Here is a 26,153-nt window from a genome sequence, read left to right on the forward strand (position 1 = left end):
GTGCTATATTGGACTTTAACCGTGCTTACTTGCAAAGCGTTGCTAATGTTATTTTAGAACATTGATCGATATTAGTTAGTGCGCAATTCCTTCAGTTGATTAATTATTCGTGGCTTCCATTCAGGTTGCGTCATTCGAATTTTAAATTTGACTTCTTAACTATCGGCTTTGTTAAATTCGGAAACAAAGTTTCACATTAACTTTGCAATTCTATTTGGCAATAGAAAGCTGATTAACGAGGAATGTGTTAATTACAAGCGCGTGAGCTTAGTTGGACCTGTACAAGCCGCTATCATATATAATTCGTACCATGACCACCCTAATCGTTTCAAATAGTTAAAACCTCTTAGCTGAAAACCTTTAGGCATTATGTAGAACCACTGCTCGGAATTGAGAGGGAAATCGTTATTGCGTCAAAACTCGTCTGAGGCCAATTTCTGGTTGAAAGTATTGTTCACAAATCTCGCTGTTAATGAACTTGTTTTTACTTAGTGTCAATGTTTTCAGACTTTCTTTGGTTCGATTAGTTGTATTGATTATTATGTCTGTGTTAAGTTTATTACCTTACCCGTGTGCACTTAAAATGATAAACCTCTCTGAAACTGATACGATTTTATGGACCTATTTTTCAGATAATTCTCCAATACGAATTTAAGAAGAGGAACGAAGCACGATGTCCTTTGGTGAGTGTGAAATATGAATTATCCAAATTCTCAAATGTATTAGTTTATTTATTTATTTATTAAGTGTATTCTTTTTGTTTTGCGCTCAGTAAAACTCTTTCCTATTTAATTGTTTGATATCTTTCTGTCTTCCCTAGTTTATTTGCACCTTACGATAAAGTGGGTTGTCAAAACGTTTAATGGGAAATATTCCGTGAAATATTGTGTGAAATAAATATGTACTTCATTTCTGTTTTAGAACTTGCATCAAATGGCACAAGTCCTCCTTCTTCTATGTTGAAAAAAGAGATACTGCTTCTTTTAGAGAGTTGTAAAGATTGTATGGACATTCTTGGTAAAGAATTACGAATCGATACGACACAATGTAAGGCAGTCTGTGAGGTTGTTGCTACTTCTGAAGAAAGAGATGGCCAAGAACTGTCATTAGATAAGTGGATGTCCATATTTCAAAGCCTTGGATGTCCAGAAGAATTTGAAAAGCTCCTTGAGGAAGATGTATTACTTGATGTCAACACTTTGGATAATTGTCCTCCAGATAGCTCTAGCAACCATACACAAGAGACTCTTCTAAAGGAATCAGAAGAGTTGAGACAACAGAAAATCAAGCCTGTTGATGGACATTCAAGACTTTCTGAAAGTGGTGAGTTTTCTTTGATTATGACTGAAATTGCTTAGTTGATAGTAATGATAATGGGTGTGTAAAGAAATGTACAATTTTCATCTGCCTTACATAAATGAAAAATATTTGTTTCAAGAGGCTGTTATTTTCAATGGTTGCTTTTATTGGAAAGGCTGTTTGGTCTGATTCAAGCAAGTTCATCACAATGGGTCAGTGTTAGTTCTAGCGAAGGTTTCTCCAAGCCAGTGGGGAGGAGTCCTCACAAGTGTGCCATTTTGTTGGAAACTAACTCAAACAAAGTACCAATGGAAATGCAGAATTTGATAACATTTTTAGGCTATTCAGATTTTTTACTTCTATTTGAGATGAGAAAAGTGGCTAAATGGGAAAACGAGTGAATGTCATTCAAATTAAGCTATAATTTATTGGGTATCCAATGTGATGTCTGATGAAATATGTTACTGCAAGTTGCCCATCACAGAATATCACTCTTTAACAGGGTGAAGCATTGATTTTCCTTTAATAGAACTGTCAAGTTCCAGTATTAAAAAATTTACAAACATGGACTGTGTTCTGAGGCAGCCAGGAGGAAAATTTTTGATAGAAAAGAAAAACCATGGAAAGCACACATTTGTTCCTGACTGTTTTCTTTAGTGTAGGATCAATTTTTTATGGAATTCTGTCAATTCTATATACCCTCTTAATTGTCAAAATCTTGTAGCAAGTTTTGGTCTTCTAAACAAGCTTGACTGAGAAATATGTGAACACTGGGCTCACACTTTGAGATGTCAGCCAATGATAATATATAGTGCAGTACTACATATACATTTTGATAGTGGGTAAGTCTTGAACCCTTAGTACTGGTGGCAAGATATCTTGATTTCTAATCAGAAAATTTAAAAGTTTGTGCTTTGCTTTGGTTTTAAACTAGGACCTTTTTCTTGATCCTTATGAATGATTCATCTCAAGATTCCTGGAATAGATAGGGAATTTTTTATTTGAGGTCCTAACAACTAGTCTTCTTAGCTAGTAGTTTTTTGGGGAGTGCTTGAGCACATTGGGAAGCCACAGAGACTGTAAAAAACAAAAAACTAGTCTAGTAATAACTTAGTAAGGCTAGCATATTTTGAATTTGACTGAAGTGAACCAATGTGCTGGACGAATTCTGGAATGATTAATTTTCTTTAGATGATTTTTTAAACACAAGCTTCAGAAAGGCGAACACTGTCTTTCCCTTTATTTTTTATACATAAAGGTATCTGTTAATAAGAAAAAAATTAATAAAAAAGAATGAAATGTTTTGTAGTATTTGTACTCACAACCTCTTGCTTTCCAAACTGTGTGCCAGTCTGCTGCACCACATGACTGCACATGATCAACTAAGGCAGAAAATTTTATAATTAAATAACTTAAATTGTGATAGTATGCAAACAATAGACATCTCAGCCTGTGGACTATGATTATCTAAAAAAAATCAATCTTCCCATTCTTACAATTACAGTAACAGGAAAAACCATTAATAATCTTTTTCACATGAACAATTTTTATTATCGAATAAGATGTCAAGATACAACTTTAATAAACCTTTTATAAAAGTGTGCAAGTGCTTGTAAAAAGTAAAGTATTTAAACAGTAACATTGCAAATTTTTTCTGGAAGTACTGGTAAACCCTCCAGCCTTTCATTAATCATTACCAAGTTCAGTGGCTCTCAGCCACTTTGATTTTTTTTTTTTTTCAAAGTTCTCAAGGCTTTCAAGTTGTAGAAGTTGTAAACCGACCAGTGCTAAAAATGCTTGATGCTTTTTGTGTGGGCCTACCATGATTGGTGTGTGTATCTGTAAGTGAGAGGAGCACATAAAGGGATTATTCTAACTTTTCAAAGCTTACATTACAGAGGACAATATTCTGCTTTTCTTGAAGACATTCTGCTTTTCTTGAAGTCTTTTCTTAAAGACCATAAGAGTGGTCGTAAGTTTCTTCCTAAGTTGTACACTTGTAATTTCAAGCTTAGAATAGGATCTCCCCAGTGGAGCTATTTGTCACAAAGAGGTAACTACCAAGGAGGTCATGTCTACAGAGATCATGATAACCAGCTAGCTCAATATCTTAAGACGATCTTATGGTTTAAACTTAGTTTTTGGAAAATGAGAGTTAGTAATAAGAGTACTAAACTTTCATTTGATTGGAAAAAATATTTTTGTAAGGGTAGTCCTCTAAAGGTATGGAGTAACGTACCTTAACTACTTTAATTTGTTGTTTAACATTGTGAGATTATGATCCATGGCTATGGGGAAAGAAGAAGTTGTGTCAGATTCAGGGAAGAAATATGAGAGAACTTACAGTATATGATATTAGGCATTGAAGTGTCTTAAGCTTACTATTGTCCATTTGTTACCTTAGAATTGAAGTCAAACTTGCCATCCAAGCCAGGAGATAATGTAGAGGAGACTTGGAAGACAAGCACTGCCCTAGGTAATAGCCCAGAATTGGGTTTACCACCTCCTCTGGAAGATGAAACAAGTATGGAACTTGTGAAAGACACTACAACAGTTCTGAAAGATGATGATGAAGAACATCAATATCCAGAAGTTGGCAAAGGTTCAGAAAGTATGGTGTTATCTGTTGGACAAAAGGAAAACAGTCAGACAAATGCAAGTAGCTTACTAGAAGAAGAGAGCCATTCAACATCACAAATCAATGACGATGGTAATTTGAATTCAGGTGACTTAAGGTCAAGATCACAACCAGTCACTTCTAATGCAACAAATTCTCCTCTACCAATAGTTACAGGGCATCAGTACCGTCCAAACAGCCCAAAAGCTGGTGAAGTCATTGCTGTCAATCAAGATGGGCAGAACCTTCAAGAACATGGGAGAGTGTTATGTGCTGCTTTTTCACTACCATTAGCTAATGAGAGTAGCTTAACAGCTAACCACCTATTCCATGAGGGCACTCCATCTCACATATCTGGTATGGATGAAGAAACAGACAGCAGGTCATGGTCACAGATTGAAACAGTTTCTATTCCAAACCTAGATGGTTTGAGTACAGGATCAAGACCAGTTTCTCCTGATGCAGCAAATTACCAGATACTGCCTGTTGAAAGTCACCAATTACATCCAAGCAAGCAAATGAACTGTCATGCAAATGCTGTGGATCATGATTGGCAGACCTTGGGAGGGGGAATGCCGCTTGATGCTCAACCATCATCAGCCAGTAGTTTACCAGCTTTGCATGCAAAGCCTGTAGTGCAGGATCCTGTGGGCCAATTCCACCAGACTACTGAAATTGACTCATATGGTGCAGATGAAGCAGAAGACAGCAGTTCATCATCACAGAGTGATACAGATGGGAGTTTGTCTGCGGGTGACTCAAAGGCACAATCAAGACTAACTACAATTTCCCCTCAACTTCATCTATTACCTCCAAACAACCTGATGTCTGGTAAAGCAGCTGTGATGACTGTTGGGCCAGCTATGCTGGAAAACAAGGGAATGCCACTTGATGCTCAACTGTCACCAGCCATCAGTGCAAGTAGTTTACCAGCTTTGCATGCAAGGCCTGTAGTGCAGGATCCTGTGGGCCAGTTCCACCAGACTACTGCAACTGACACATATGGCGCAGGTGAAGCAGAGGACAGCAGTTCATCATCACAGAGTGATGCAGATGGGAGTTTATCTTGGAATGACTCAGGAACACAATCAAGACCAGTTACTCCTCAAGCTGCAATTTCCCCTCAACTTCGTCTATTACCTCTAAACAACCCAATGCCTGGTAAAGCAAATTCAGCTGTGAGTCCTGATAGGCCAGTCTTAAACAGGGGAATGCCACTTGATGCTCAACTGTCACCAACCATTGATGCAAGCAGTTTACCAGCTCTGCATGCAAGGCCTGCAGTGCAGAATCCTGTTTGCCAAGTTCACCAGGGTATGGCTCATGCCACACACAGCACAGATGAAGGGGAAAGTAGTGGTTCACCATCAGAAAATGATGATGCGACTCAGGACGTGAATATTCTTCAACAGGTTTGTAATTTGATGGGAAGTAGTACTGAGTATTATTTATTTTATTTTATTTTATTTTTTTTTTTGTTCTAACTACACCATGATCTGTGGACTAGTCTTCCTATCATACTATTCACTGGAAGATTGTAAGCACTGCTGTGTGCATTTACCTGCACAATAAAAAATTTTTCTGCTCAAACTGCCATACCCTGTAGGTAGCCAACTCATCACCTAAGGTGTAGGTGGGATGGGAATCTTTTCCTTTACCACTGCTTGATACAGGTTCAACTGTATCCCTCAAAATTCTTAATTACTACAAGTAGCGATTGTTTCATGTATCATGTTCCCTTTTGACAGGTTCAGGCACCTTTTCAATTGGGGGAAATTGCCTTTTTGACTCGGGTAAGGTACTTTATAATATTTTACACATGTCTGAAGAATACTATTTAGGCTGTGTACATTTTTGTAGCATTGTTCTTAGAACTGAATGTTTTCTTAAGTTCCCTCTGATCTAGTGTAGTCAAGCAAGTTTTTTGTTCTTTTCCAATTGACAATCACCCTCAAAACAAATTGACTTTATCACAGAAACCAACAAAATGGCGGCAACTTCCATTAATTTCATGAGTTGTGAAATATTTTAGATATCTGAGGTAGATACTAGTATAATGTGAACATCTAATATTAAGTTTGATCATACTCTGTCATGTAGAACCTGTGGAAGATGACTGAAAAATATGAGGCATGCATGGAAGACCTACAGGCATGTGAGCAAGACCTGCAGGTACTGACAGTGATGTTGTTACTGCTGGTCCAGCTGCAGCATACAACTCATTGAATTAAATTTGCATTTTTTGTGAGAAATACATCCCCAGTTGAGCACTTCAAGCTGAGACAGTTTTGCCTGTCATGGAAATTCAGAAGTCAAGTTTAGATAAACATTTTCTTATATACTTTGACAGTGTAGTTAATTAAACTGGGTGAAACTGAGGCTCTATGGTTTTCTGTCCAATTCTGATTAAAATTGAATATATTATGGAGCATGGGATTGGGTCCAGTTTTGTTATAGATAATTATTTTTTGGAAGATGAGTTTATAAAAAAGGTTGAGTGCTCCTATGACTAAACTTTGTAAACTCATCATCACTATTTTATGATTAATTTTAGCATTCTAGACAACAGTGTGCTCAGCTTCAAGGAACCAGTGATGAGGTATTAAATAAATCACATGTATTGAAATTAAATTTGACAAAGTGCTGTTATAAAGAATATACTTTGCATCTCTAGCTATATAACTGATAGACAATCAAGTTAAAAACCATGTGCTATTTGTCAAATGAATTTATTAACCAAATGTGGTCATACAAAAGCTCTGATGATTGCAAATCAAATATGCAAATATCGTAACAGCCAGTAACATATCTTATATAGGTGCATTGCATGTATGTGCAAAGAGGTGGATACAATCTGGTAATACATATTTTCGTAAAGTTTAAAGTTGCTGTTTCTGTATAATAAGGATATCTTGAAAGAAAATGTTGTTTTTCCAATTTAGAATTTTCCTTTCTATATTGGAAACTATAAGCCAGAGCATTGCCAAGCTGCAGTCATGGCAAGAAAAAAAAACTTGACTAAATGTGACATAGTGGTTGCTTAATATTTCATTGCCTTCATTACTTGTGTAGCGATTGGGTCTAAAGTTAAAGTGTGAGAAAAGCATTCACTGATCTGCTTACAACACCATTAGTTTGTGCTCCACAGTTTTCTTTAAATTTGTAATAAAATCTGAGTGCTGAGCTTGGAGTCCTAAAGCCTGTTACCCTGTATCCTTTTTTTTTAATCTTTAATTCTCACTACTTGTTTCTTGGTTTTAAAGTTGCAAAGATATCTGGATTACAGCAACTATCTGCAACAAGAAAATCAGCGCCTGATAGGAATGACTCAAGAGGTTTGTACTCTGTCCTGGTGATTTCTTTCCCCTAGCTGCCAGATTATATTTATTGATGAAAACAGAGTGTTCCTGATGTATGATATTGTGTCTAAATTTGCTATTTTTACAGGACTTTTTTTGAATTGATGGAAATTGTTAGGTTAATATCAAACTGAGTCTTTAAATTTTTAGATGTGTGAATGTAAAGATCAGGCAATTCAGCAACTCAGACAGGTAAGTGTTACAATAGCTTCTATTGATTAATAACTATATCTCACCATCGTGAAGTTAAAGTTTATCCCAGTGATGAATGGAGACACACAGTCACAATTAAGTTAGGCCTTTATGCTTATCATATGCTTAATCTGCTTGTTTGTTTTTGTTGTGTGAACAGAAAGACCAGCATATAGAAGTAAGTTTTCTAAAATCCATACAAGTTGAGAGTCTCTTCAATTACGCTGATTGATACAAATATTGCAGGAGCATTTTTTTCAGTCAGGACTATAGTTATAATTGGTACTTTTCAATTATTAGGAAGTTTCTTGCATTTTGAATAGGGTGGCACATCAGCAAACTGGGCTAAACTTCCTCTCAACATCTGACCCTGCTGTAATTGTTGCTTAAAATCACCAATCCTTATAATTAAGCTCCTAAGATCTGATTGTTTAATCTCCTCTCTAGCTGCTAAATATTTCCATGTAAATTATTGACGGGAATTTGGTGTTTGATTAAGACAACTACTTCTACCTGATAAGTTTGAGTATTCTCATCACCTACTTGCTGGATAATGTAAAGATATTGTAGGGAGAAGTAACATGGTGATCACCTCTAAGAGTCAGAGTTGATTATCCAGTTAATGGATGAAACACGAGAAAATGTGAATTGTCACTTGGGAAAATTTGGTAGCTAAGGTACTTTCAGAATGTTTCCCACAGGAATAGTAGGTTGTACTATTTTATGTATTATTTATAGTTTGCTTGTCATTTACACCCATGGAGGCGCGGCGGCCTCATGGTTGGTGCGCTCGACTCCGGATCGAGTGGTCTGGTTCGAGCCCCGGCCGGGACATTGTGTTGTGTTCTTAGGCAAGACACTTTACTCTCACAGCGCCTCTCTTCACCCAGGTGTTTAAATGGGTACTGGCAATTTAATGCTGGGGGTAACCCTGCGATGGACTGGCATCCCATCCAGGGAGGAGTAGAAATACTCCTAGTCACTTCATGCTACAGAAACCAGAGTTAAGCACCAGCCTAATGGGTCACTAGGCTCGTAAACAGACTTTACCTTGTGATTTACACCCACATATAATTTGGATTCAACCTTTTTTCCCACAAGGAAAATGAAAGTCTTAGAGGGGAACAGCTACAGGTATGGGATGTAATTTTATGAGCTTATTTTACAAGGCATGGGCTTGTCCCTTTTTTGTGAGTTCATCTGTGAAGACATAGTTGTGTTATAGTGACTGACATAATTTGTATTTTGATTGAAGATGCTCCGTCAAATGGCCCAAAGACACAACAGTTATCAGCAACAGGTAGAGCACTTAGAAAGGGAATGTCAAGAACGATCAGAAGTATGTGGCAATTCACTTATTTAACAAAGTTTAGCCGTTGTTTGGCCTCAATTTAGCTGAACCCTTTATCTAAACATTTAACTCTGTGATCTATGTCAAGAGGGCCGATACCTAAAAGTGGAAGGACATTTATTTTCTTAAATCAACCCTCTTATAGAGAAAGCATGAAGTCCACTGATTGTGTGGTTCCAGAAAATATCCATACCCCCCACGGAAGACTTTTTGATTTGCACCCCCCCACCCCCCAGGATTTTCCGTTCCAGGGGTCTTTGATAATCCCCCCTCCCCCCAGGAGTTTCCAGAATTTTAATCGGGGACTTCTTACCACCCTTGAAAACTCAAAGCGGTTTTTGTACTTATAAAAAGAGAAAGTGAATACTAAGTTGGTTAGGTAAATGCGGTAGAATTTTATTACAACAATGAAAACATTAAGGTTAACTTTAATAAAAATATAACACTTTGTTGAGCTTATACTTTTAGCTTCTTCACCATCATTTTGGCAAATCATATCCATGTTGCTTTTATGTAAGATTAGAAGCTTAAACATCTGGGTTGCAAAATTTAAACTGATTTAAAACGTCGACTGTTCCACATATGTTTTCATGCTCACTCTGATGAGAATGTTTCACTCGCTTAAACAACTTTGCAAATGATATCGATAGTAAATAAAACAGAAACTTACAAGGTTCCTTTGTCCACACATTTTGTCACTTTCTTCAAGTTGATTCTTATTTAAAGACCGAAAACCTCACTAGCACACACATGTTAACTAGGTTTCGTGAACATCGTCACAGTTTACTACAGTAGCTAGGTAGCCAGGCCTTCTGAAGGTCGAGCAAGAAATGGGAATGAAAGTACTCCTGGCCAACAACCAGGAATAATGATAATCACAGGCAGCCCAAGCTCACTACCAGAAAAGCGGACGTGACTCTTACTGTGTTGCGCAACGTTTTATATTTATAAAGGTTTCTATGGGATATTATCAGTTTGCCTTAAAAGAGAGAAAAAATGTCTTGTTTTGAAATAAAATGGACTTACCTTATTGCCTTGTTGTTTTCTTTGTTGATTCCTAGCATCTCAGGCCATTTTAAAGCGTTTTCGGCGAGTTAGCGCTGTGTTGGTGTTTTAGCAGAAAAAATGTCTTGTTTTGAAATAAAATGGACTTACCTTATTGCCTTATTGTTTTCTATGTTGATTCCTAGCATCTCAGGCCATTGTGAAGCGTTTTCGGCAAGTTAGCGCTATGTTGGTGTTTTAGCAGTTCCTAGCTTTGGGATGTTGTAGCGCTAGCTAACTCAAAGAAAAACAGAAACATTAAAGCTTATAATGTTAACTTTATCTCAATGGCCAGAAGAACTGACTTTTGTTTCAAAACAACGTATGTATGTGAGTATGTTTTTGCGCTTCAGATCAATCGTATGTTGCTTTCAATGTTTTGTACGTGGTTCGTCACCCTTTGGAAAAGTAGTTTACCACGAAACCCCCCTACCCCTCCGAAATTACTGCCCTTGAACTCCTCCTCCCCCTCAGAATTTCCAATGATCTTCCGTGGGGTGGGGAGGGGGTATGGATATTTTCTGGAACCACACATTGCATAAAACTGTGGTTTGGGTAAGACCTCATGTAAATGAGTGGCCAAAAATTTCCATGTTGTCATGAGGTGAAAGTGTTGGGACTTAGAACATGTTGAGCAATTTGTTTTCAGTTGCAAATTGAATGATTGCATGAGTACTCAAGACAAATAAAATTGGTTGTTTCATAAGGATACACTTTCTTGTAAAGAGAATGAGATCTTACCATTTATGTCCAGAAATGCAAGCAGTAAAGAAAATGGCAGATTTGATGAAATTTTGTCCAACCAAGTGAATGTTCATGGATTTGATGATTTTGGCTAATTTTAGTCAAGTTTGTTGAAGCGAAATCAGCTTGGTGGAATTGACAATTTTTACTAATTTTATGTAACTCATTGAATTGAAATCAGCTCAGCAGATTTGACGATTTTTATGATTTTTTGCCATTTTTGTGACTGTATGCATATCTGGATATATACTACTGTTTAGTACAATGGACTGGTTTAAAACTAAGAAATGTTTTAATGCTAGGTGAATTACAATTATCAGTGCATGATAGAAACATAATTATGAATTGCCAGTGTTTATTGTATGGTATTCATTTTGAAAGGTGAGTGATCTATATCTTGCATGGTTCACATACTTGCAGAGTTACACTGTTCAAAACTTTGTCATGCTGATACATTTTTGGTGTAGTTATCACTAAGATATCAACAGAGAGGTCTAAAGTTTGGCTGACATCATATTTCAAGATTTCTGGTCAAATTCTCTTTGCCATAAAAACTTGAGTACCATGTGATAGCTCTTTGCAGTCAGGTTTTATCAGAATAATCAGTGCAGATTATTATTAGTTAAAAGACTTATTAATCTAACAGAGCGTGTTTCATTTTAGGAACTGCGACAGACTGTTGCCGAGGTCCGACAGTTACGAGAATGTGTTCTTGAAGCGGGATATGAGAGGTTGAGGCTTGAAAATGAAAGGTTATCAAACCAGAGGATGACAGAGCTATCAGAAGCTTTTCTTAACTCACAGACAGACGAAGTGAAAATACTGGAACAGGAACGAGACAAGGAAAAACGTAAAAGAGCAGAAGCAGAGGAGACCAATAGATGTCTGTCTGAGGTGAGTTTAGTTTTTGGTGATAGAAACTCATTTAGTGTGGTGTTCATTGAATGGAGTTGCAGTTATGGATGTCTTACCATATACACTGTAGAGTCGAATCAATTGGTGACCTTAAGGTTCCAACCACTGTGCTTCTAGTTTTTGAATGAATAAATGAATGAATGAATAACTTTATTAACGTGTCAATTGTTCTAGCTTTTACAAGTAAAAACTAATTGGGGACACCTACTATGTAAACTAAACTAATAATTATAATAATAATAAGAAGAAAAACTATATACAAAATATATAAAATTGATAAAATTAAGTTTTACATAACTCGCAATTTTCACAATTATTTTTCGATATAACATTTGATAGGTCAAGGACTCTGACTTGATTTTTAAATGCAGTTAGAGAGTCAGCCATTTTGATTGATTTGCGGAGCTTCAACCAAATATAAGGTCCCATGTACCTTAAGCTATGTCTTCTGTGTGTAACCGTGTTGTATCTTGGTAAGGAGAAATCGTCTGCATTCCTAAGATTGTACCTACTTAGGCCGCAACTAAAAAGTTCAGAAATATACGGTGGGACTAAATTAGTCTTAACTTTAGACATAAATATAGCCATGTCCTGGAGTCTGTGATTACATAACGTTGGAAGTCTTGCTTTATCTAGAAGTGCTTCATAAGTGCTAGCCCTGTCACAGTAAATAGCCCTCATTGCACGCTCCTGCAGCCTTTCAAACTTTCTCTCGTCTGACGAGCGACAATGGTGCCATACTATATGACAATATGTAACTTGGGGTGAAATAAAAGCTTTAAAAATTCTTAATTTAGCTTCAGTAGGCATTAAATTCCTAAAACTCATAAGTACTCGTACTTTCCTTGCCTCCTTGGTACAGACATTATTAGTACAAACATTATTTTGTCTGCCATTAAGGTGGAAAGTAATTTACGCACCTTACATTTATGGTGCTGGTCAACTTTTGTTGCTTGTTTCATGTGCTTTCTTTGTCATATTTCGATCTTCACTGCTCCATTAAGTTGTGGCCGGTCAGGTCGAGAAATAATTTCGCTGTTGGCAAGTTGTCTGGTCAGACCTTTTTTTACTTAGACACAACCCAATATCCTTTAGGTCTTATCTCAATAAACTTAACTCCTTCCCCCCTTCTCCCTTAATAAAATAAGTGTATCTATCCAACCATATTTAAACCCGAACTTCCCTCTGAATTTAGTTGACCAGATAAAGTGTATATTTGACTGGACATTGTTCGTTGATCAGCAGTTATTTTGAGCCTGTGTGTTCCCTCTCAGGTCTGCTTTGTTATGGACTTTCCAAATGACAAATGCTATGAAAAGTCCTTATCTTATTTCTTCTTATCATTGATGTATTTCCTATCAGGAAATTTTCCAGCTGCAGACAATGGTGAATGAATTGATGTCAAGGCCAGCCAAACTTGTAGAAGTTCCTTGTACTGCCCCATCCCCTGATACTGTGCAGGAGAATCTTGTATCAAGCAGCACTGTAAGTCTCAAGTGTTCATTAACAATAATTAGTACTCACAGTTAGGAAATGTTAAGTCTTTGTTTTTTCTTATGTTTAAGGACTTGACTGTACATGTAGAAGAAGCTGATGAGGAGAGTGACGGCGATGAAGAAGTTTACGAGGATGCCCTTGATCACTTGTGATTGGTTCGAATATCGAGAGAACATTCAACCCCTTTCCCCCCTCCCCTGTTTCATAGACGGTTAGATCTCTGAATTCCTTTGTGTAAATACATGTAAGCTATGTTTTAAATTGTATTTGAACCAGTGACATATTGTGATATTTCAGGTTTGTGAGGTCATATGTTGTAAAAAGTAGCCAAAGGTAGATGAAGTTTTAGCAGAGTTATTACATTGTACATGCAACTTCTAGTTAATACACGCACTTTTTAAATTGTAAGGTGAATATTTTTTAAACTTGCTGTCAAACAGTGGTGAAGGTCTATTTTAGGTGTTATGAAGAATAATAAGTAGTATTCAAAAAGTAGTTTTTCAAATAAAACAGTTGACCTTTTGGTATATAAAGCCAAGAAGTCAGAAAAAGATTGTAGTTTATGCATGGTTTAGTGGGAAAAAAAAATTCATGTCTTCATTTGTGATTTACCAAAGGTTTTCCTAGAATAATGTATATTTTGTGGCAATCCTTTGGTCGAAGTCTTTCTTAATTGGAGTATGTACATATGTTTTTCGTAATAATTTATATTTCCCTGTAGATTGTATATTTGTGGTAGTATTTATATGCTAAGGTTTTATGATAACTGCACTTTTCTGAATATAGTCTTTTAAAACACTTTTTGTAGACTTTCGTAGTAATATTTTAATGAATTCAATTGATTGTTATGAGTTCATGACTAAACTCTCTAAAGTGTGCAAGATTTACATTAGATGCAAAATTTTATTGACTATTAGAGGTGGCCAGATGGAATATGAACAAATATTGAATATATAAATTTGTATTTACTGGTTTATTTGTATATCTTACAAATTCATGACATAAGTTTCAATTATTTACATTTTACTCACAAATTGTGGTTGAAATATTGAGTGTTATTTTTATGTTGCAATGTGAGGAATAATTAATGATGATAGCAAGTACTTGAGTAATATATTTATGATGTGCAGTTGTGTGTTCGCAGCCAATAAGTGTTCAGGTTGTCATTCAACTGACCGAGTGTGAGACAAAATGTCATTGTTTCTCTCTCTTTTGCTCGATTTTGAGGAAAGTGATCACAAAAATTAATAATCAGGACTTCTTGGGAAGTAAACCAAATGTGAATGGAAATGCGTCATTGTACTCACTATCGTAATTCAGTGAAAATATTGGCCAAAATGCATGACTGCATATCACAAAAGTTAATAAATTAGTCTTCTTCATTATAATAATTAACAGTTCAATGCATTATAATAATTAATAGTTCAAATTTAAATGGTGTAAATGACATAATTTAAATACATTTGAGCAGGTGAATGTGTCCTAGCTAGACAAAAATCAAGCGTGTGTTAAAACATTAAAATATATTTTAGATATCTCTGTTGTTCTATTCTTGCTATTCTTAATCTTCTGGAATCTGGATAATCCATCGGGCTATGTAGAACAAAAAATTAAGTCTTTAAAGTTTCAGCCAATGATTAATGTTATTGGGAAGCAATTTAAGTTACTAAAAGTTCTGAACTGACTGATTAAATCAGCAGTTGTCACAATGTATGGTTGACCAGCTTCGGAAGAGCCACAAACTGTCCTCGTCCTCTTAGGAGGGTATTTATGAGAATATTGAGAATAGAGGGACAGTCCTAAAACATTGATTTTTCTGTTGTTTTGCCATAACACTCCCTCAAATGAATGTATTTAAGGATAAATGATTTAAATCAACTTATTTTATGGGAGAAATTTTCAGAAGATTGTGTAAATTTTACTCCAAATATGCAAATATTTGTCATTCTTTTGGCAGTCATTGGGAACTTTAAGTCTATCTTACAAGTACAATACTATTCCCAAGTGATGTGCTGCTCTTCTACTAAAAAAAGGTGATGATTGTTTGAAACATTTTTGGCAAGTTCTTCAAATCGTCCTACTTCGACAAAAGTACAAGAGGTAAATTTGATACCTGACAATCTATAGTAACAATGGATAAACAGGACAAAAGGCCAAAAGATATTTAGAAAGCACCTCAGTACACTCTTATAATGGCTCAGGCTCCTAGCCTCAACAGTAGATCCTGGTAGACTATTCCAGTTCCCTACAGTTTGGATTGGAAAATAGTGTTTATATGGATTACACTTTGCTGACTTAACACAGAACTTATAGGGATGATTGATATGGGTTGAATTGCATTTGGTTAATTTGATGAGATCTTTAAAGTTCAGTTTTGTTCATGTCAAATACGATCTTGTAGCATTTAACTAAAGAAACAATCTATGTGTTTCGAGCGTGGGCCACTGCAGCTTCCTTAACCAATCTTCATATTCCACCTCACCATGTTTTTGCCCGAGAACAAGCCAGAAGGCTCTTTGCTGAACTCTTTCTAACACTAGTACATCTTTAACCAAATATAGATTCCAGACCAGAGCAGCCTATTCTGGAACTGGACACACAAGAGATTTGTATAAGGCAAAGAACTACCAATACCTGTTAACAGGTATTTCATGATAATGACATTCAATTTGTAAAATGGAAGACATGCTGTGCTACCAAAACAAGAAAACCTGTTTTGGCCATTGCTCTCTGGCATCACCAAACTATACATAATTATACCTACTTCACCAAACAGCATTTACTATACCAAGCTACACCCAGTTAACCAAACCACATTTACTTAACCAAACTTCACCAACTACACCAAACAACACCGAACTACACCTACTACTCCAAACTTCATCTACCGCACCAAACTACAACCAACACACCAAACCTCACTAAAATAAACCTACTTCATAAAGGTGTTAGTTTCTAAAGAAACTGTGGTATTGCATTGGTGGGGGAGTTAAACAAGGTAATTATGGTTATATCAACTGAGTTGATATAATGAACTGACCACTGTAAAGAGTTTCAAAGTTGACATTTTGAGCATTAGCCCTTTGTAAGAGTAAAGACTGAAGGGCTAACGAAGGGCTCTGATGAAGGGCTAGCACTCAAAACATCAGCCTAAAAACTCTTTACGGTTACCAATTTACAATATCAACTCAGTTGATAAACCTACTTCACCAAACTACCCCTACTACACCAAAGTACACCAAACTGTACTTACCCCACCAAACTACAACCACACCAAACTGCACCATATTACATGTACTACACTAAACTACACCTATTACACCAAAGAACACCAAACTACACCTACTTTTCCAAACTGCACCAAACTTCACCTGCCACACTTAACCACATCAAACTAAACTAAACTCAGAGTCTTAAAATAATTGAGAAGAATATGCTACCTTTCTATAACATCAAGAAATGGTTAGATATTCTAGTCTTCTCAGATAGGGATGAATAAATGAAGGTCCCGTCTCCTGCAGGGTTAGGGGCAGGAGACGTTAATTTCCCACACCCGAGATTACTGTGTGATGGATGTCCTCCCCTGGGATGGGATGGGTGGGTAACAGGAACCCCATTGATACCAGTGTTTACTACACTGAAGGGGCTATCCTGTATAAATAAAGATAATCTACAACAACATGTATTGTGTACATAATCAAACAAAAGCCATTTTGGTTAAAAATTTGCCATGTAGAGTATACACTCGTCATTGTTCAGTTGAACAGGGGAAGCTAATTTTGGATGCCAGGTGTTAAAAATTATATTAAGCTGTAATAAAAATTATTCCATGCACTGGGTGTTCTATTTCAATAACTATTGTTGTTCATCATAACTTAATTTTGTAGCCAGTAAGATGGAAATGGCACTTACCTTTTTGTTACCAAATATCAAACCTTATTTCTGTGTTATCTGCCTCAGCCTCTGGTTTCAGCATCCCGCAGATAACTCACACCTTGCTTTTGATAATTCATTATATCATGCTCGACCTTGTCCAATAATTGCTAATTCTTTTGATCACTCATATCACTATTTAAGAATAATGTGTCCAGAATCAAAGGAGCAATCCCCACCAGGATATAGATAGGGATTGGTTTTCAATAGTGTACAAAAAGCAACAAATACATCACCATGCAGAGAAACATTTTGGAGGAAATGGCAGAAAATGCCCCAGTCTGGCTATCAGCCGATATGGTCAACTGTTTAGAACGATGAATGATAACTGACTGGGTATCATTCTGGTTCAAAAATATATATATATCTGACGAAGGTATTTTAGGGGAGGGGGGAAAGTTAGTTAGCTTGAAGTATATAAAGTGATTTTAATTACAAAAGTGCGATTAGTGTTTCAATGTGGGTGTGGACAAAACCTGGCCTAGGCCATGGCCCACCCTGTGGCCTACCCTGTGGCCTACCCTATGGCCTACCCTATGGCCTACCCTATGGCCTACCGGTGGTCAGATTTTTAAGAACATAAAAATAAAATCAGTAAGAGTCGAACGAATATACTGGTGTACAATTATCTGTCTCTGAAAAGGGTATACTAAGAGGTCGCTAACACGATTGTCAACGTCCGAGGGAACGAAACACTGCAAATATCACAGTACTCAACCATAACGGTAGGTTAAGGGGGAGGAGAGAGGAGGGGCCAATATTGCGTGGTCGCAGAGGATATACAAAATGGTGGCTTTATGATGCAGGCTGTCAGTTGGTAACATATTGTGGAGTGCTGGTGTAAAAATGTAATGAACGGCATTATATTGGAGAGCATATATATCCAGGTAAGGAAACACAAACATTACATGCCAGGCCAATTATTTAAGTGCCCTCAAGTGCTGTAGAGTATTGAATTTGCAACGGGCACCCCAGGACACACATACATCACCGTCGTAAATATTTCGCAAACTTTACTTGCTTTTCCAAAGAAAGGGCCAGTATTGTACTAATTTGAAAGGAGAGCTGATATGATGATGTTTGCCCAAAAGTTGCATTTAACTGGCTTCTGTTCCTTGATTTCCTTATTCTATCAGAAGGTTAAGAAATTTTGATCGGAATGTGGCTGCCAAAACAGCAGAAGAAAGTCGTTGGTAAGACAGTACTCAGGAAAACGTTGAAAGGTTTCCAGCAATGCTATCCTTTTAAAAATCTGACCATCGGTAGGCCATAGAGTAGGCGACAGGGTAGGCCACAGGGTAGGCCACAGGGTAGGCCACAGGGTAGGCCACAGGGTAGGCCATGGCCTAGGCCAGGTTTTGTCCACACCCTTTCAATGTTTGCTTTTGAAATATTTCGTGAAATGCAAAGGATAACCACACTACTGTTCTAGGGCCCCCCCCCCCCAGAAACACCTCAAGTTTCACACCATGTTGCCTTGATAATTTACAGGTTGTGCGCGTAATGTACTTCCTAAACTGGTTTATTTTAAAACAAAAAAAAGCAGTAGCTCTTGCCACAATAGTAAATACACACATGACGACTTGTATTAATTTATTTAAGATAAACCTGAAAGAACCGCTGCATGACATTTTTGTAGCATGAAGAGCATTCATTTGATTACCGACAGGAACCTATCGTACGAGAAGAAAAGCTCTTAACTCGAACACTTACCATGCGTCGTCCGCCATCTTGGATATACACTTGCCCTTGACGAGCCCATAATGCAATGCAGTGATCCCAGAGTGCAAATTCGCTGGTTGTACCGCGAAAGGACTACAACTTTCCCGCCATTTCTCACCAATTGACCCGGTTAGTTCCGAAGAGAGAAGGTTTAGGATCGTGACTTGTCGTCTTCTTTCGTACAATTTACGAGCCTCGTTACGAGTTGTTTGTCAATATCTCGAATATCTCGTCGTCTGTCGTGTTTTTCTTCTTCTCCTGAATTTCACATGGTGCGTGAACCTGACGTAACTACGTTGAGAGTGGTGACTGTGTTTTTCGTTAGGCCAAAGAAAGGTAAAGCATTTCAGGTTTGAGCAAGGTAAGCGTAAATTATGGTGTAGATAAGTTACGATACTTTGTTAACTCAGTTCGTTATGAGGCTACAGAATCTTCCTGAAAATACGAATTTCAGAACGTCAAAATGGACGTTCATTACGAAGCGATTGTCAGTTCGAATTTAACTTACGACGTAGGACTATCTAGATATATCTGACTTCTTTAACGGTTATCTGTAAAGCATCCCTAATGTAATTTTATAACAGAGATCAATATATACGATGAGGTGATTAAACAATAAGTGCTTTTTCGCGAGCGTTGCTTGAATGGGCGACTGATTAGGCTACGTGCAAGTCATTGTTTTGATTATGTTGTATCTCAAAATTATTTTAACGTAAATGTTTCGAACTGTTAATCGGGAATTGTGCGTGCTTAGTGAAATTGAACATGTTGAGAGTCTATTTCAAAACAGCTGAGATTACTGCACTGACAAATTCACATGTACATCTAACCTTCGTGCATAAAAATTATCTTACGATCATGTGGAATTGATAGAAGTGGTTTCACTGCATCAAAACCTACAATTCCCGGACGAGTTCAGGTTGATATTTAAATTAATGTAATTGAATTTGACTAATTATATAGATGTGAAAATGTTTTAATAGCTTCTTTGATGTGGTTCCCATGTCTAACGAGTTTGTTATTTTGCCTGAGATGCCTTCGATTTGATAAACATCGTAAACCTAATAACAATTTATGAATATATTTGTTTTAGAAACTCGAAATAAAATTTTGGGAAAAGGAATCGGTGAATCACAATGTATTCAGGTAAGCGTTTAATTAACTATTTTTCATCTCTGAAGTATGTGTACTCTATAATTCAAGTTGAAACAATATATAATTATCTCTCTTTTACTGGGCAGGAGGTCTGTATTGTAAATTGTAAATATGTACCAGCAAGTTTGACTGTTTAATCTACAAAATGCTTTTTTGGGGAACATCAAGCCTTCTTTGATCATGTAGAGTGACTCGACTTGTGTTTGGAAACTAATACCCTTAGGGAAGAAGCATTGAACACATGTCTAAAACATTGTGCCTTTCTGAAAAACAATATGCACCAAAAACATTTACCGGATGAGGGTAATTTTTACCCAAATTGACCAATCAGAGTGTTTTGTTTCTTTCAGTTTACTGCCGGGTAAAGTTTACCCTACTGGGGTAAACTTACCATTAGCAATTCACTCGTTAGAGCCCTTCTATGGGCTGTATCGACGCAAAATAATTACATTCTTTCAATTGTGCCTTCTTAGAATCGATATTCACGATTTGGAGTTGAAAAGGTGCAAAACCAATCAGCTTATATCTAGGATGGCGCGCTTTTGGATTTGTCGGGATTCAAAAATTGACACGGCTATGTTTGCAAAGTCATGTTATTTTTACCTTTATGATAAAATATTGTTGACATGAAGGTGTTTTATTGACAGGTTTTAGGTGACAAGGGACGCTTTCCATTCAGCAAAAATCACGGGTTCAAAATGTCGGTATATTTGCTGCCCGAATGGAACACGTCCGACCATATCCAAGAGGGTACACTCAAAACATATTCCCAAATTTTCGAAAACTTATCCTGGAACTTTTCCCGTTCCATTCGATTTCTGACCGGAAATCTTGAAAGTTTTGGTCAAACGGAAAGCGCCCACCGTGACACATGTAATCTTTAACCATTTTGGTGACACATGTAATCTTTAACCATCTTGGTGCCACGTCACACTCTGAAACCTGCTGAGATGTTTGTTGATTCCACGAAAGAGGAATCAACAAACATCTCAAGATTGTCACTGTAGCCTAAACCATTTTTAAGTTCTGGAATTATTCTAGGTATAAAATTTCATATTGGAGAACGAGGTGACGAGTGTGTACGGCGCTTTCTAATTGCCATTGTTTTTTACTTTCTTTTGTTGACTGCTCGGACAATAGTCTAAATAATAGAATAACTGGTAGTTTCAATGTCAAAGTGGGTGCTGGCGTCAGAGCTTGAAGGAAATACTGATAAAACGACTTGAAATTAACGGTATAATACAGGTTGGTGTGGCTTTTTAAAAGAGAATTACGATTTTTCCAACTTGTTCAGTTTTAAAGGGCTTTTGTGAAACAACAACAGAGCCCCCTAAATTTTTTTTCTTGAGTTAAGAAAAGAATGTTTACTCTGAATGGCACCATTTTTTACTAACACTTCACTGCTGCTGAATGCACTGACAAAAAAATATTTCCATGAAGTAGTACTTGATCGATATCTTGGCAACTCCACTCGCGAATTGGCAAAAATTGTTCGCATAATAGAGCAGCCAAACACATAAAAATCTCTTGTCGTCTAAGAGTCATAACTTTAACGCGGATGTTTTCTTTGCTGCATGACGAGACAGCAAGATTTTTACATGTGTCACGTTTTCTGCGAGCGAAACGCTGCGCACCTTACATTACAGTTTAAATTGTTGATTGTTCTATCGATTTCGTAAAGAAAAGGAATTTTGGAAAGGACATTTTTGTGGAGGCTCAATGATCCATCATGATCTTCCAAGTTATGCTGCTAAAGTCGCCGGATAGAACGCTTTAATTAGATTACACGTCTGATACTTTGATACGTGAGCGTAGATTACTTAGTTCGATAAGTACGCTCTCGAATTCGCAAGAAACACTCTTCGGAAAATCTGGAAGTGAAGATTTTTAGAAAGTAGTTTCCATCACGAATACATCGAAGAGTTTTGCGACTACATCAGAAGTAAAATGTGACAGCACTTTCTGCAATATTCGAGTAGTTTCTCATGCAGGAAGGAAGAAATGGCTAAACACACATGGTTTCTTTGGTGCGTGACGTGGCACCAAGATGTTTACAGATTACATGTGTCCATAGTTAGTATGTGTCACGTTTTTTCCGAGTGAAATGCTGTGCATCTTACATTACAATTCAAAATGTTGACTGTTTTATCGATTTTCTTTAAGAATGGAAAGAAAAGGAGGACATTGTCATGGCATTCCAATGATCGATCGCGAGTGTGTAAGTTCGATTCTAACTAGGTCGCTAACGTCAAGAAGACGCGCGCTAGGATTGCTGCAGGATTATATTACACGCCGGATTTGCTATTGTATAAACTTTTCACCTAAAACCTGTCAATAAAACACCTTCATGTCAACAATATTTTATCATAAAGGTAAAACAAACATGACTTTGCAAACATAGCTGTGTCAATTTTCGAATCCTGACAAATCCAAAAGCGGGCCATCCTAGATATAAGCTGATCGGTTTTGCACCTTTTTCAACTCCAAATCGCGAAATTCGATTCTAAGGAGGCACAATTGAAAGAATGTAATTATTTTGCGTCGATACAGCCCATAGAAGGGCTCTAACGAGCGAATTGCTAATGGTAAGTTTACCCCAGTAGGGTAAACTTTACCCGGAAGTTAACTGAAAGAAACAATTAAAGCACTCTGATTGGTCAATTCAGGTAAAAATTACCTTTATCTGGTAAATGTTTCTAGTGCATATTGTTTTTCATAAGGGCACAATGTTTTAGACATGTGTTATTGGCTTTATTTTTTTATTACCTTAAATGTTTTCACTTGTCATTTTTACTTTTAACTTGTTAATGACGTGAAGCAAGGTCATATCATTTTCAAGAATATTTTAACAATAATTTTGATAATTTTATTGGTTTGTGTATTTCGATAACGTTCTAGCGTTGAACTTTGCTTTCCTGCTAGCTCTCTACTCACAAAGTTCCCAGATGTACTTGTTAATGTGACACCTTTGGCTTAGAGTGCTGCTTTCCTTCCTTTCTTGGTTACAATCTTACCTTTTGATACTAAACAAAAATGAAAAAAGCTCCTGGAACATGCTAATTTAAAGTTAGTCCACTTATAAAAACGAGTGTGTATGGAAAACATTGCTTAGGTCATGAACATGGTGTTTGCAGTCAAGTTTATAGAAGAATGTTCAAATGTCACTCTCGTAGGAAAACATTAAATGCTACTGTGTATACTCTACTAAGTTCAGTGCAGACTATAGTCAGCTTTGGAAGCTTGGTAATCTTGCAGAATCTCCTCAACGGTTTCTAGGCTATATAAAAGGTACAGGAATGGGCCAACCTCTGGTGGAGATCCTGCTACTGGAACACGATTCTCTTGTTTAGACATGAACACAGTTTTCTTTTGATTAGTCTGGGGTTCAGCATGTTGAGATCAAACTCTCTGGTTTTCAGGATCTTGCAAATGAAGTGGGTTTACCAGTATGTGCTGAAGGTTTGGCTTGTACTGAATTCTTGTGGTGCAGGAGGACCATTTTACCACTTGATACCCATAGCACAATATCACCTCATACAACAGCTTGTTTTCTTACTTCTTCTCTAACAGAGCAGTGTCTTCTTCCTTTACGTCTTGGTCTCTAGCTTGAAATCTATTTTGAACATGGTGTTTTTTAGACTTACAAACTTAATCACTTACTTCCCTTTCCTCTTCTTATGGATCAACAAGCTCTGGCATTTTCGTCACTGTCACAGTGATAATTTTTCTCCTAAAAATCAACTCATTCCTGTTGTTGAATGTGGTGTTGACAGCTAGGCAAGGAGAAACTTATTCATCTCTATATTCTCCAACTCTTTCCTTCTGCTAAAGCTACTCTAATTGATTTCAACAATGATCCATTTTCCCTTTCTACGTCATGGGTGGCTCTTGGCCAAGCAAAAATTTTGAAGCTGCCCAAGACTTGACATTAAGATGGGCCTATTTTTCTACATCCACACACTGTAAGTCTACTCATATCACTCGCAAATGGTCAGGGGATAGATTGTGAGTAGCATAGCTAATCACATTGCAGCATGCTTGTAGATTTAAACTAAGTTAAAATGTGCAATGTACAGTACACCAAATGCACTGAATTTGCGGGATGAATATATGGAACAATGTTAATGCCCTTTTTTCTCTTACTCTGGCCAAAACATGCTTGGTTGGTCAGAAACACTGAGATGTGAAATCAGAAACCTATGTACAGCAACAAAGTCACAGGACTATTTGCCAAACTCCAAATGTTAATAAGCTATGAACTCTACAGCTATATACCTACCTGGGGATGATAATGTTTTAAAGAGAAAGGCTTGTTTATTTGTTTATTACTGCAAACACAGCAATGTTTTTAGACCTTTTTAAGAATTATTTTATGAATCCACAATTTTTGTTTTTGTTTTTGTTTATAATTGATTTAAACAGGATCCCTTTGATAACAATACTTAAATGCACTGAAGGGTCACACTGTATAGATATTTATTATTATCATTTTTTTACCAATGTGTTAGAACATTATGGTGAGTAATCTATGAAACTCGTATGTTGCATTTCTACTAAAGGGCTTACATCATTGGTCAAAAGGCCATCCAGTTCCCTAAAGGAAAAGTTAGAGGCTCGGTTAGAATCACACAAAGACTCCATGGATATCCTTGCGATGGTGTTAAGAATTGATGTAACCCAAGGAAGGACAGTTCGAGAGGTTATTGCCATTGCTGAAGAAAAAAATGGAGAACTGTTTCTTGTTACATGGAGGTTCATCTTTGAACTTCTTGGATTAACAAAAGATTTTGAGGAACTTGTTGATGCTGATCACTGGCCAATGACAGATCCAATTAAGACATTGGAAAATCCTCTACCAGATCAGTATCCAAGAGATAGTAATCATACCACCCACCACAGAAGTCTGCATGAGTATGCACAATACAGCAACAAGCCTGAAGAGCCTCTCTCAAACAAATTCAAGGAGCCAAGGCTTAAGAATGCTGAAGGTTATGCATATTTACATTCAATTTTGGACTTAACACATCATAGAACGAGTAAATATTCTTAATATGTTTTGTTCTGAAGTTTCTCTCGTGGTCTGTTAGGTGACTAGCGTGGTATAAATGAAATATATGTAGATTTTATTATCTGGCTCAATGCATCAGAAAATCATATTAAAATCTGCTGCAATTTTGCTTTCTTCATTGGAGGGAGGTTTGGGTGTGAGGGGGCTGGTGATTTGGCTTGCTTCAAACAAAAAAAAACATATTAATGCTTAACCCTTTAACTACCAGATGTGATTAAAGTGTAACTCTTCCCTACATTATCCATACATTATCCTGCAAACAGAGTATGAAAATCATGTTCAAAATTATCAGCCGAGGTAGAAGTTGTCATCTTGACTTAACACCAAATTCTTGGAACTAATTGTTAAGGAAATGTGCAGCACCCCTAGAGGGGAGGATTACTAATCAGATGTTAAGAGTTGAGGGGTAAATGGCTCAGTAGGCCACTCTTTAGTATTACTTTTCACAGATTGAAAATGGAAGACTAGGATCATTTACCAGAGACCAGGGAGGGTTGAGGGGTTGCTGTCAGTCGCAGGATTTAAGTGTTGGCATGAAAAAATAGGGTAAACTTAGAGCAATTAAGCATCTTTTATTACTATCCAACTACACTCCATAGAGTAGAAAGAACGCTCAAGACGGGTACAAATAGCAGGCAGTATTCATACTCCAGAGAACTGGTCAGACAGGTTTTCTTGCATCATGCAAGCAATGAATTGGATTGAAGTTACAAAAACAACTGGGGAACAGTTTCAATTATTTTTCTGATGCCTAACAGTCAGAATGGCTGGTGAATATTGATCCAAGTTTATAAGATAAATGAAACAAAGGAAAGCACTTAGACGACAATGAAATTTCATCATTTATTGCAGAAAGTAGGAACAGCTACAAGACAAAAGCCATTAGATGACAATGACATTTCATCATTTATTGAAGACAACAGAAACAGCAATACAACAATGCCCCACTTCCTTTCCACTTTGCATACTTCTGATACACACTCCCCATAAATAAATATCTGTGAAATTTTCTGGCACTGAAATAAACAATTAAGCATGTTGGATAATAAATAATTCATCAGACATTTTGGTGTGTCATATTGCTGAGTATTTTTACTCGTTATTTGTATTTTGACTTTGACGAGCCCATAGGGCTTGTCAAAATATGGCACAACTTGTAAAAATACTCAGTGATACCACACAACAAAAGGTCTAATAAGATGTATTTATTATAATTGCTTCCTGGTTTTCTTAGAATTAACTTCAAGATTGCAATCT

General features: G+C 36.8%; 1 protein-coding gene and 2 long non-coding RNA genes across 8 annotated transcripts in view; 1 reads left to right on the plus strand and 2 right to left on the minus strand.

The window, feature by feature from the left end:
* Positions 1 to 26,153, plus strand: part of LOC111340036 (uncharacterized) — a 44,307-nt gene that overhangs the window by 361 nt on the left and 17,793 nt on the right. The window contains exons 1-13 of one of the 6 annotated variants that reach the window (XM_088729509.1): positions 1 to 683; positions 922 to 1,323; positions 3,704 to 5,328; positions 5,665 to 5,709; positions 6,017 to 6,088; positions 6,471 to 6,515; positions 7,180 to 7,251; positions 7,426 to 7,467; positions 8,569 to 8,601; positions 8,723 to 8,806; positions 11,270 to 11,500; positions 12,884 to 13,006; positions 13,087 to 14,555. The exon at positions 1 to 683 is cut by the window's left edge and continues 94 nt beyond it. In XM_088729509.1, the coding sequence (XP_088585635.1) occupies positions 674 to 683; positions 922 to 1,323; positions 3,704 to 5,328; positions 5,665 to 5,709; positions 6,017 to 6,088; positions 6,471 to 6,515; positions 7,180 to 7,251; positions 7,426 to 7,467; positions 8,569 to 8,601; positions 8,723 to 8,806; positions 11,270 to 11,500; positions 12,884 to 13,006; positions 13,087 to 13,170 (2,868 nt within the window). In that variant the 5' untranslated portion in view covers positions 1 to 673 and the 3' untranslated portion in view covers positions 13,171 to 14,555. Of the gene's footprint in view, positions 684 to 921; positions 1,324 to 3,703; positions 5,329 to 5,664; positions 5,710 to 6,016; positions 6,089 to 6,470; positions 6,516 to 7,179; positions 7,252 to 7,425; positions 7,468 to 8,568; positions 8,602 to 8,722; positions 8,807 to 11,269; positions 11,501 to 12,883; positions 13,007 to 13,086; positions 14,556 to 26,153 lie in introns of those variants that run through there. The other 5 variants (XM_088729507.1, XM_088729505.1, XM_088729506.1 and 2 more) reach the window with 5 other exon arrangements.
* LOC148725048 (uncharacterized) lies at positions 1,695 to 3,829 on the minus strand. The gene is made up of 3 exons (XR_015990391.1): positions 3,699 to 3,829; positions 3,539 to 3,587; positions 1,695 to 2,681 (listed from the first exon to the last, which is right to left on the minus strand). It is a non-coding gene; the product is annotated as an uncharacterized LOC148725048 (long non-coding RNA).
* Positions 13,964 to 18,914, minus strand: LOC148725049 (uncharacterized). The gene is made up of 2 exons (XR_015990389.1): positions 16,931 to 18,914; positions 13,964 to 15,608 (listed from the first exon to the last, which is right to left on the minus strand). It is a non-coding gene; the product is annotated as an uncharacterized LOC148725049 (long non-coding RNA).

The sequence above is a fragment of the Stylophora pistillata genome, chromosome 8 (assembly GCF_964205215.1).
Source record: "Stylophora pistillata chromosome 8, jaStyPist1.2, whole genome shotgun sequence".
NCBI classification, from domain to species: Eukaryota; Metazoa; Cnidaria; class Anthozoa; order Scleractinia; family Pocilloporidae; genus Stylophora; species Stylophora pistillata.